Source organism: Crinia signifera, chromosome 7, assembly GCF_055691185.1.
Source record: "Crinia signifera chromosome 7, ASM5569118v1, whole genome shotgun sequence".
Lineage (NCBI taxonomy): Eukaryota > Metazoa > Chordata > Amphibia > Anura > Myobatrachidae > Crinia > Crinia signifera.
Window position 1 is genome coordinate 177513076 of NC_139223.1, and position 12895 is coordinate 177525970.

Consider the following 12895-nt stretch of genomic DNA (forward strand, 5'->3'; position numbering starts at 1 on the left):
ATACATCTTTTTATGCACGTTGATCGACTCTGAGTGCCGTTTTATTGTCCTATACCTATGGGATATGGATTATATATATATATATATATATATATATATATATATATATATATATATATATATATATATATATATATATATATATATGAGAGATTGTAGGGGCTGCACTCACTAAATTAACTGATATAAATAAATATTGGAGGTTTAGTTCATGAATTGATCAATGCATAGGGCACCCCAAAACTGGGAAGGGTGAGTGCTGATGTTTAGTGCGTGTATGGGTGAGTTGGCGCTCCTAGTGATGATCTTCACAATTTGATCAATCCAGCCTTAATACAATTTACTCTAGTATACAGAATAAGAGACCAAATAATTTAAAATTTTTTATGAAAAAGTCTCTTATTTAGAGGCGCCAACTCACGACTGTGCTACATTTCCTTCCCATATCCCCTTCCAACAGGGGATCTTGTAAGATAGGCAGCCCCAACACAGAAAATGATATCAATTATATATATATATATATATATATATATATATATATATATATATATATATATAATTGCGCAGAAATTAACGTCACTCCAGGTGCTTTTTCAATACAGATTTACTGTTTGGTCTACAATGTTTCGGGCCGGAGCCCGTCTTCAGGACATAAAAAACCGGGCTCCGGCCCGAACAATTGTAGACCAAACAGTAAATCTGTATTGAAAAAGCACCTGGAGTGACGTTAATTTCTGCGCACTATCTACAAGCGCTGGCACCGCCAGCGAACAGCGGGCACCCAGGCCAAGGTATTCAGTGTAGCAGGGGCTAGTGAGGAGTGCCGGACCTCGAACATTGTGTATGTGTGTGTGTATATATATATATATATTGTAAGCTTGCAGCAGGGCTCTCCGGGATGCAGTTAAAATCCCGGCGGTCGGGATCCCGGCGTTCAGAATCCCGACGCCGGAATCCCGACCGCCGAAATGCCGACACATTCTCCCTCCTGGGGTGTCCACGACACCCCTGGATGGAGAATAAATTAGCGTGCCGAGCGTAGCGAGGCACCGGGCCCGCTGCGTGGCGAGTGCAGCGAGCCCGCAAGGGGGGGCGATCCACGTCCCCCCCTTGTCGGCATTTCGGCTGTCGGGATTCCGGCGTCGGGATTCTGAACGCCGGGATCCCGACCGCCGGGATTCAATACTGAATCCGGGCTCTCCTACCTCCAAGTCTGTATGTCGTTGCCCAGTTTGTTTTATCACTGTCTTCCATTGTAAAGTACAAACATCCGTTATCCAAATTATTCCGTGCCGTCCTTTTTCCTATTTCCACCTTTGGATACCTAATATAGCGTAGTTAGTAGTTACTAACCATCATCTCTGTCTGTTTTTTCTCTTGCAGCCTCACACATCCCCCCTGTCCCCTCAGCGACCTGTGTCTCACAAACCTGAAGTGGTGGACGATTATCTCCGCAATTTTCTGATTAAGATGGGGATGATGAAAACCTTGGAATGCTTCCAGACAGAATGGTACATTTTCTTGTAGCTAGAACAACATCTGGGGCTTGCAAAAGCCAACCAAATTGCCCATGGCCCAACATTTCTTCATCGTTATTATTGCACTACAGTATAAGAAATACACAAAAAAGATAAATACAGTATATGTCTATGAACTTTTAGGTTGACACATGAAATAGGTCGACAGGGTGGGAAGGTCGGCATGCGGTTTTCACTATTTTTGTCTTGAATGTCGACATAGACACCGCCAAAGTGTACTGCATCCTCTCTCATGGTTCGATGCACTCTCCATGTTTTGGGCACAGTGCATCACTACGCTCGGCACACTGTTCTTTTCTCCCCCCGCGCCCTAGTGGATGGCACGGTATGAAATACCACTAAAAAAATTCTGAGTTGACCTTCCAACCCTGTCGGCCTTAGCCATTTTGACCAATTTCGTGTGTCCACCTAAGCCATGTTGACCTTCAGTGGTCAATCAAATCCATGTTGATCTAATATGGGTCGACTTAATGACCATATACAGTGATTTGGGATATTTTTGCGAAAGGGCTGGAGGCAACGGTTGTGTTAAGTGGTGTTATCCGGAACTGGATGGTCACTATTTTATCCTTCCCATAGAGTCTTCAACATATTCAGAAAAATATGGAGGCCAAGTGCAAATGCTTGGACTTAAGGCGGGAATGATTACTGTATCTCTTTTTATGTGACTTTCCCCGCATTGTTTTGTGCCGTTAGTGGAAAGAAGTAATCCTTGCTCCAGTAGCTCTATAATCCCAATAAACAATTGTGCAAATTGGAAAATAGAAAAAGAAATGTTGGGCCCTGATGTTGGAAAAATAAAATATGGAATATTTGCACATAAAACCAACGTGGTAATAATGGATATTATACATACAATGGTAAAGGAGGACGTGGTTCCTAAATCGGAGTAAAATAGTCGTCTTTGGTACCGTTCACCAATGCCGATTTAGGATATAAACTAAAAAGGAGAAGATACAAAATTCTAGTGTAGTATGTTTCATAGATCACGGGTGTTCATACAAGCAAAAGTTCTCTCCAATTAAAGAGAAGGTCACTCTCCACGCTGGTTGTGTTTTATATAACTTGATATAGGGTCACCACGTGTAGCAGTGATATATATATATATATATATATATATATGTAGGTTTACAGTACATGCCAGCTGACATAAGACAGGCATCGATCCCACATATAAAGGTTTCGTTAGAGCGTTAAGGCTTTACCCAGACCACCTCGTATCAGGCTGATATACGCTATGTGCTTACTTGTTTGCTTATGAGAGAACTTTCGATTGTATGACTATCCGTGACCTACGGACATACTACATTAGATTTTTGTGTCTTCTTTTTATTTGATGTCATAAATCGGGGGTGGAGAACGATACCAACGACGACTGTTTGAATCTGAGTTTAGGAACCACATCCTCCATTTACCCTTATGTGTTAGAAAAATAAAATCTGAAATATTGGCAAGTAAAAACAACATGGTATAATTGATCTAACAGTCCGGCGCTACATTCCTTTTTTCTCTTTTCCATATTTCATTGTACTTCCAGGTCGATAACACCTGGTGATTTTTGCGCTGCCCCTTTCCTGCGAAATAGAAAATACTTGTGTTTTTAATGTATAATGGCGAAACTTACTGCTGCGCGCCTCTTGAGACTATTGGAGTCCCGTGCCTCCGGGCTCAAGCCCTAAAGGGGCACCTGCATGTACAACAGCACTTTTGTGGTTCACAGCAGGATCCCGATGTGACCGCTGCTCTTTCAACAGAGCTCTACGGCGCCCCCACTGCTGGTGCAGTGTTAATTGGCTGGGGCCCTGCTAATACCTGCAATAGGGGCTCTCATCTGGTACCACTCAACCTGTCCTCACCCGCCATTACTGTTGGACCGTAAGATGGGACCCACCGGTAAACCCTGATTCTGCAAGCTGCAGATGGCATGAGTCTCATGTGTCTGACCATGACCCACTGGCTGTACACAATATATTTAACACTAGAAATGATTCTCTGCTTGAGATTCTCTAACAAATCTAAACACACCAACCTATGTTTGAAGGACAAATGTGTTTATTGTGCTGCAGGACCTTGGACATAGACAGTAGGTGGTTTATACATTCTGCCCATGTGCGCTGCTGCCTCCTCTGTAGAACAGTTCTGGCAGAGATCAGGGCAAGCAGAGTGCATGGCTTCCAGTATAAACAGATGTCGCATGCCAGAGGGAATATGGCAGTCTGCCCTTAGGTAATTTGCCATTGGCATTGTACAAGTCAATTTTCAGATTTTCAGCCACGTTTGAGCAGTCTGAGCATTGCATCTATGCAGCTTTACTGACATATTGGACAGGATCAGACATGACGCCAATGGCAGATTTGGTAAAAGTAAAACAATTACTGTGGTTTTTTTTCTGTAATGTAGAGTAACGCTTCGTTCCTGGACGATACCGCTAACTGCGAACATTTACAATGGGATAAAAAGAAGATTTGCAAAGCTGTAATCATTAGGAAGCTGAATTACCCCCCCCCCCCCCAGTATTCACCCAAAAATGCTAGTAACATTCAAGCAGTACATGTGCGGTACATTACAGTGCGTTCTCTGATGTGCTACAGTACATGTGCGGTACATTACAGTGCGTTCTCTGATGTGCTACAGTACATGTGCGGTACATTACAGTGCGTTCTCTGATGTGTTACAGTACATGTGCGGTACATTACAGTGCGTTCTCTGATGTGCTACAGTACATGTGCGGTACATTACAGTGCGTTCTCTGATGTGTTACAGTACATGTGCGGTACATTACAGTGTGTTCTCTGATGTGTTACAGTACATGTGCGGTACATTACAGTGCATTCTCTGATGTGTTACAGTGCATGTGCGGTACATTACAGTGCGCTCTCTGATGTGCTACAGTGCATGTGCGGTACATTACAGTGCGCTCTCTGATGTGCTACAGTGCATGTGCGGTACATTACAGTGCGCTCTCTGATGTGCTACAGTGCATGTGCGGTACATTACAGTGCGCTCTCTGATGTTCTACAGTGCATGTGCGGTACATTACAGTGCGCTCTCTGATGTGCTACAGTGCATGTGCGGTACATTACAGTGCGCTCTCTGATGTGTTACAGTACATGTGCGGTACATTACAGTGCGTTCTCTGATGTGTTACAGTACATGTGCGGTGCATTACAGTGCGTTCTCTGATGTGTTACAGTACATGTGCGGTACATTACAGTGCGTTCTCTGATGTGCTACAGTGCATGTGCGGTACATTACAGTGCGTTCTCTGATGTGTTACAGTGCATGTGCGGTACATTACAGTGCGTTCTCTGATGTGTTACAGTGCATGTGCGGTACATTACAGTGCGTTCTCTGATGTGCTACAGTGCATGTGCGGTACATTACAGTGCGCTCTCTGATGTGCTACAGTGCATGTGCGGTACATTACAGTGCGCTCTCTGATGTGCTACAGTGCATGTGCGGTACATTACAGTGCGCTCTCTGATGTGCTACTGTGCATGTGCGGTACATTACAGTGCGCTCTCTGATGTGCTACAGTGCATGTGCGGTACATTACAGTGCGCTCTCTGATGTGCTACAGTGCATGTGCGGTACATTACAGTGCGCTCTCTGATGTGCTACAGTGCATGTGCGGTACATTACAGTGCGCTCTCTGATGTGCTACAGTGCATGTGCGGTACATTACAGTGCGCTCTCTGATGTGCTACAGTGCATGTGCGGTACATTACAGTGCGCTCTCTGATGTGCTACAGTGCATGTGCGGTACATTACAGTGCGCTCTCTGATGTGCTACAGTGCATGTGCGGTACATTACAGTGCGCTCTCTGATGTGCTACAGTGCATGTGCGGTACATTACAGTGCGCTCTCTGATGTGCTACAGTGCATGTGCGGTACATTACAGTGCGCTCTCTGATGTGCTACAGTGCATGTGCGGTACATTACAGTGCGCTCTCTGATGTGCTACAGTGCATGTGCGGTACATTACAGTGCGCTCTCTGATGTGCTACAGTGCATGTGCGGTACATTACAGTGCGCTCTCTGATGTGCTACAGTGCATGTGCGGTACATTACAGTGCGCTCTCTGATGTGCTACAGTGCATGTGCGGTACATTACAGTGCGCTCTCTGATGTGCTACAGTGCATGTGCGGTACATTACAGTGCGCTCTCTGATGTGCTACAGTGCATGTGCGGTACATTACAGTGCGCTCTCTGATGTGCTACAGTGCATGTGCGGTACATTACAGTGCGTTCTCTGATGTGCTACAGTACGTGTGCGGTACATTACAGTGCGCTCTCTGATGTGGTACATTACATGTGCGGTACATTACAGTGCGCTCTCTGATGTGCTACAGTACATGTGCGGTACATTACAGTGCGCTCTCTGATGTGCTACAGTACATGTGCGGTACATTACAGTGCGCTCTCTGATGTGCTACAGTACATGTGCGGTACATTACAGTGCGCTCTCTGATGTGCTACAGTACATGTGCGGTACATTACAGTGCGCTCTCTGATGTGGTACATTACATGTGCGGTACATTACAGTGCGCTCTCTGATGTGCTACAGTACATGTGCGGTACATTACAGTGCGTTCTCTGATGTGTTATAGTACATGTGCGGTACATTACAGTGTGTTCTCTGATGTGGTACATTACATGTGCGGTACATTACAGTGTGCTCTCTGATGTGTTATAGTACATGTGCGGTACATTACAGTGTGCTCTCAGATGTGGTGCAAGTTACTGCTCTACTTGCCCATCCCATGATCAGCAGGAGGAACCGGGCACCGAACATTGCCCTTGTGATCTTTTATGTTTAGTCATCTCCAGTGGCAAGATCACATCGTTGGGGGGGGGGGGGGGGCTACTCCTCTCCTACACTCCTGGGTATACCACCCCAACTAATTGTGTCATTCAGTGAATGAATATTATAAGGTTTCGGAGAGCACAGGAATGATGCCGAGATGTAGAATGTGAATATTCGCCGTATGCCGCGTTGTGCGCGTCTAATAGATTTCCTTTTGCTTGCCGTGCGTCCTGTAGGTATGAGATGATTCAGAAAGGACTCCTACAGCCAGAAGCTGCTGGTTTCATCCCAGATGTCTATGCCCACAACCAGATGTTACACTCCGAGATAAAGAACCTAAAGCAGGAGGTGGAAGCATGCAAGCTCGCTGCGAGGTACAGTACAGCTCCTTAATTATACAAGGTCGTCATCTGCAACCTGTGCCTCGTTAAGAGATAAGTCCGTGCTTCTATTAAATCTATATCTACCTTCTATCAAATAATCATTTCCCTGTAATTGTTCATTTAATCCAACCTCTGTTCTACTGTGTATTTCATCACATTCTATGTTTGTGAATGGTTTCCAGTGGTAGACACTTGAATTGCTGGGGAAATGGGTATACACACTGGGCCTAATTCATAGGTGGACAGAGGTGCTGGGTCCTGCTGGGAAACGGGCATACACGCTGGGCCTATTTCAGAAGGGAACAGAGCTGCTGGGTCCTGCTGGGAAACGGACGTACACACCTGGGCTAATTCAGAGGGGGACAGAGGTGCTGGGTCCTGCTGGGAAATGGACATACACACTGAGCCTAATTCAGAGGTGGACAGCGGTGCTGGGTCCTGCTGGGAAACGGGTATACACTCTGGGCCTAATTCAGAGGTGGACAGCGGTGCTGGGTCCTGCTGGGAAATGGACATACACACTGAGCCTAATTCAGAGGTGGACAGAGGTGCTGGGTCCTGCTGGGAAATGGGAATCCACACTGGGCCTAATTCAGAGGTGGACAGAGGTGCTGGGTCCTGCTGGGAAACGGACGTACACACTGGGCCTAATTCAGAGGTGGACAGCGGTGCTGGGTCCTGCTGGGAAACGGGTATACACACTGGGCCTAATTCAGAGGGGGACAGAGGTGCTGGGTCCTGCTGGGAAATGGGTATACACACTGGGCCTAATTCAGAGGTGGACAGAGGTGCTGGGTCCTGCTGGGAAACGGACGTACACACTGGGCCTAATTCTATAGGTGGACAGAGGTGCTGGGTCCTGCTGGGAAATGGACATACACACTGAGCCTAATTCAGAGGGGGACAGAGGTGCTGGGTCCTGCTGGGAAATGGGTATACACTCTGGGCCTAATTCAGAGGTGGACAGAGGTGCTGGGTCCTGCTGGGAAACAGACGTACACATTTGGGTGAATTCAGAGCTGCTGGGTCCTGCTAGGAAACGGACGTACACACTGGGGCTGATTCAGAGGGGGACAGAGGTACTGGGTCCTGCTGGGAAATGGGAATCCACACTGGGCCTAATTTAGAGGTGGACAGAGGTGCTGGGTCCTGCTGGGAAACGGACGTACACACTGGGCCTAATTCAGAGGTGGACAGAGGTGCTGGGTCCTGCTGGGAAATGGGAATCCACACTGGGCCTAATTTAGAGGTGGACAGAGGTGCTGGGTCCTGCTGGGAAACGGACGTACACACTGGGCCTAATTCAGAGGTGGACAGCGGGGCTGGGTCCTGCTGGGAAACGGGTATACACACTGGGCCTAATTCAGAGGGGGACAGAGGTGCTGGGTCCTGCTGGGAAATGGGTATACACTCTGGGCCTAATTCAGAGGGGGACAGAGGTGCTGGGTCCTGCTGGGAAATGGGTATACACTCTGGGCCTAATTCAGAGGTGGACAGAGGTGCTGGGTCCTGCTGGGAAACGGACGTACACACTGGGCCTAATTCTATAGGTGGACAGAGGTGCTGGGTCCTGCTGGGAAACGGACGTACACACTGGGCCTAATTCAGAGGTGGACAGAGGTGCTGGGTCCTGCTGGGAAACGGACGTACACACTGGGCCTAATTCTATAGGTGGACAGAGGTGCTGGGTCCTGCTGGGAAACAGACGTACACATTTGGGTGAATTCAGAGCTGCTGGGTCCTGCTAGGAAACGGACGTACACACTGGGGCTGATTCAGAGGGGGACAGAGGTACTGGGTCCTGCTGGGAAACAGACGTACACAATTGGGTGAAGTCAGAGCTGCTGGGTCCTGCTAGGTAACGAGAATACAAACTGGACTTTATGGCAAAACTCTCCCAAAAAACTTTTAACAAACATCCCGGTGTCGGGAAAGATCAGAACATACAGTAAAAGGCAGGACATTGTAGGCGATTCATGTTCTGCATAGACATGGCTGGACTGAGATCACACCAATACATTCCTTTACATCAAATAAGAATTATTGGGAGCAGAAATAATTACCATAATAATTACCAAACTGATTTTGTCAGGGGAAACATGTCTCAAGATACATTGCTTGGAACATCAAGTACAGACTCCTCAACTCATAAGGTGGGTCTCGAGGACATCAAGGAAGAGTCTCCTACAGTCCGTGTCCCCCCCCCCCCCATAAACAAATTGGCTATTTCCAGTATTATAAAGTATGAGGCAGGGCCGCAATGGTGCATTTTACTGCAAGTTGTGCCCTCAAGCCCCGAGACTGGCCACTTCCCTCAGAAGCGGGCAGCAGTGATGATTGCGTGAGAGTTGCCTACTGTAGTCTTGCAAGTGCCACCAGACCAGGTTTTGGAAGCAGTAGCAGAACCCAGGTTTCTACTCAGCAGCACCTGGGATTTCCTGATATAAGGGTTTCCAGGGCAGAGTCACCTTGCTCTTGTTGGTGGAACAGCTAATGATAGGCCGGGGGTGTTTTATCATAGGGACCATTGGAGCCTTCCAAGAGTCTGCTATGCTGAGTGCCTGTAGGCTACTGTCTGTAATATACATCCCGCTAGGGATCACACCCCTCTATCTCCCTGTATCATAGGATACAGTACTTTATTAGCCCGATATTCTTCCACTGGGGGCAAATACAATTTCCCTAAATGTACATCGTTTCTATAAACCGCAAAAGTGTTTATGAACGTGCTGCTTCTATTCCGACACCTAACGAGAACATAAATCAAGGCATTACTCAGACCTGCAGCTACCGTGACAAACACCCCTATTTGTACAAGGAACTGCTCATTCCTAGGAAAATGTCAAATACCATTTCACAAAGTGCTGCCTCAGTGGCCCTTATTCTGATCTGTGCGGCCGGAGCCGCATACGTGGCTCCGGCCGCACAAACCAATCCCCGCCTACAATACGGATCGCCACGGCCGTCCGTACGCGGACGGCTGGCGATCCGCATGAAAATGGTGGGGCGTACGCCTCCACCATGGTGGGAGCTGCCCCCTGCATTCGATGGTCGGCGACCATCGAAGGCAGGGCCGCACGCTCCACCAGCTCCCGCAAGCTTAGACCACACAGACAATCGTCCGTGTGAAAGCTTGTATGGGGGCGGAGAGCTGACATCCGGCGATGTCAGCTTTCCGCCCCCATCACTGGCGTCATAGCCTCATTACCATGCATACGCCCCGCGTTTGCATGGGAACGCCCATGAAACGCTGGGCGTATGCATAGGGTAATGAGGCTATTAAGCCCCTCACGCCCCTATACGCCCCCTTTGCGGCGTATACATTTTTTGTGCGGCGATTTCCCCTGCACATGCGCAGAGTGACCTCTGCGCATGTGCAGAGTGAAAACATCGGCGGTACGGCCGCACGCGGGCCGTACCGCCGAGATCAGAATAAGGGCCAGTATCCTGTGACTTCATCTACACGGAGCGACACCCACCGCGGCAGCTCGGATCCTGCGTCTCTCGGTGGCGATAAATGAGTCGCCATTGTTGCTAAAAATTTAAACTTCAGATTAACAGATTACAAGGATTGTAAGGTCAAAAATGATTGCTCTCTACACAATTTGATTCTGCTTTTGGGGAAAGAAATGGCTTAATAACTTCTCGTTAGCGTTCACATCCAGATTTCCAGGGTGAAGCTTTTAGCTTTTCCAGATGTATTATTGTAGAAGAAATGCTGAACTGAGTCTGCAGCAATGGACTCTTCCTAGAGCTGCTGCATTCAATATCTTTCAGCAAATATTTCTCACTTCTAATAAAAAAAAAAGAGTTCAGATATGACTGAATGACGGTTCTATACGGCACAATAATAACTGTGTCGCCCAGCATGCAGAGTCTCTCCCTGCAATGCAATCACAGGTACTTATGTAGTAGCCGGGCGCCCAATTTGCATACGTACGGCACCGTAGTGAAATCTCATGCGGTTTTTTGCATGCGATCCGATCGCATGGGATGCAGTGCAATTTTTCTGTGTAATTTATTCACTGCTCTCTATAGGGTGCGATGCCATGTAATGTACTATACACTTGTATGACATCCAATGGGATTTAGGCACCCCCCCCCCCACTATCCACGCCACCCCGAAGTATGGTGAGCGCATTGCGTCCTCCCGACCTTTTCATACCCCCACTATCCATGTCGGCGTGGAGCTGATTTTATATAGTGTGGTGAGCGCATCGAGCCACCGAGGCCGAAGCATCGCGAGTGGACGCGAAATACATGTAACATATTTCGCGTCCCCTCACGGGGCTCGCCACGCTTCGGGCTCGGTGGCTCGCTGCGCTCACCAAACTATATGTAGTTAACTCTGCGCCGACACGGATAGTGCGAGTATGAAAAGTCAGGAGGATGCGTTCCGCCACCATGCGATTGAATGCGATCTCATTGCACCACCCAAGGCCAGAGAGCAGTGAATAAATTACATAGGAAAATCGCTTTGCATCGCATGCGATCGTATCGCATGCAAAAACCGCATGCAATGCGATTTTGTTATGCAGAATTGCCCACTGAGCTATTTGCTCAGTGGGCGTCTGGCTACTACGGGCCTCCATTTTCCGGCTCACAGCAGCTGCTTGTGGCGTCGCTCATCTGCCACGAAAAAAGCCCCAAAACGCAAGCGTTGTCCGGACCGCACCTACATAACCTCTCCCACCATTATTCAGACTGCGATCACATAAGGGATGTGACTACGATTTGTGCATTTTCGCACATGCCCTGCGGCGGCTGCGCATACGCAGCTGTACAAAAACTTTCCCCAAAAAAGGCAAATTTTGCACAGTTGCGTTCACTGCTGAATCAGGCCCCATTTCTCCAGGAAATCTGTGCCGGCACCATTTTTCCAAAGCTCCTTTTTGAGTCATGAACAGGAGTAATCCCAACATGTTGTTCACTCGGTCATGCTGAGGCATATAATGACAGTAGGGTTACCACCTGCACACTTCCGTGGGCCCCACGTAAAAGCAGCACTGGCTCACTTGGAGAAGACTCTCTGCTTTGTTCTCTTCAGTGCAGGTGATGTGTTTCTGTGTAATTAGTGGCAGATGTGTGGCCTGAATACAATCTATCCATTCCGTAGGCACTTTGGTGAGATCACTAACTCCCAGAGGTATAATGCCTGTGTCCTTAGATGTTCCAGTCATCTCACACATAAAATAATGACCGTAAAACCGTGTTTGTGTTTTTCCTGGTGACCAAATGCAAATCGTGTCTCTTCTTCTACGTGGTGCTTTGTAAATCATGGCGAGAGCCGGGAGGTGTCAGCAATTGGCCACTTGCCTTGTTCTGTTGCTGTAGACACACACTGAGTGCAGGTGTCTCATTGCCGACCACGGCAGTCTAGCACGACACCCACAGAAGCTGCTTGGCTTTGACGTGTAGGTTCATTCAGTACCGCTTACCCCTGGCGATGCCGCCTCACATGATATAGTATACAGCAGTAAAGCACGTACATCATTCGCAAGTCTAAAACCTACAGTAGTTGTTGCACCACATGTAAAGTTTACAGGCCGCAATGCTTTGATGACTTTGGGGGTTATCCTATTAGTTGCTGGACTTTGTTGCTGCTGATAGGTTCGGGGGCTATCCTGTTAGCCCTTTTCTTGATCCCAGAGGCTGTCTGATCTGACAGATCCTGCAGAACTTGCGATCTAGACGCACAGGACGGAGCAGCAGATCTAAAACACATGCGATTTGACTGATTTTCCTCAATTTCTCAGCGCGATCAGGTGAAATCGGGCAAAATTGCATAAGTGTACGGCCAGCTTAAGTGTTTCTGTAAGTATTGCACACTGGGCCTTATTCAGACCGGATCGCAGAGTTGCAGATGAGTGCGAGTGTATAGCCACCACCCAGACAGAGTAAAAACCCGCCCTGTGCAAGTCTGTGAGGGAATTGTGAAAATATCACTATCTGCTATCTCGTCGCACTTCCATACTCCATTCACCCACCATTGAATGATTTCCGTCTGTGTAAGTGTGAGTAAGTCCGACCCTTCCACAACTCTGCGACAGAGACTGGCTGATGGAGGCCAGCGCTGATGTCACAGGCCCTCCCCTAAAACATCTGGGCACGCCTGGGTTTTTTTTTTTTTTGACACTCACAGAAAAAGGGAGATTACCACCCCCA

At 47.8% G+C, this 12895-nt stretch overlaps 1 protein-coding gene across 1 annotated transcript in view; it reads left to right on the forward strand.

The window, feature by feature from the left end:
• SPAG16 (sperm associated antigen 16) overlaps positions 1 to 12895 on the forward strand; it is a 713525-nt gene that overhangs the window by 27758 nt on the left and 672872 nt on the right. The window contains exons 4-5 of the mRNA XM_083154490.1: positions 1384 to 1511; positions 6584 to 6721. Coding sequence (XP_083010616.1) covers positions 1384 to 1511; positions 6584 to 6721 — 266 coding nt within the window. The remainder of the gene's footprint in view (positions 1 to 1383; positions 1512 to 6583; positions 6722 to 12895) is intronic.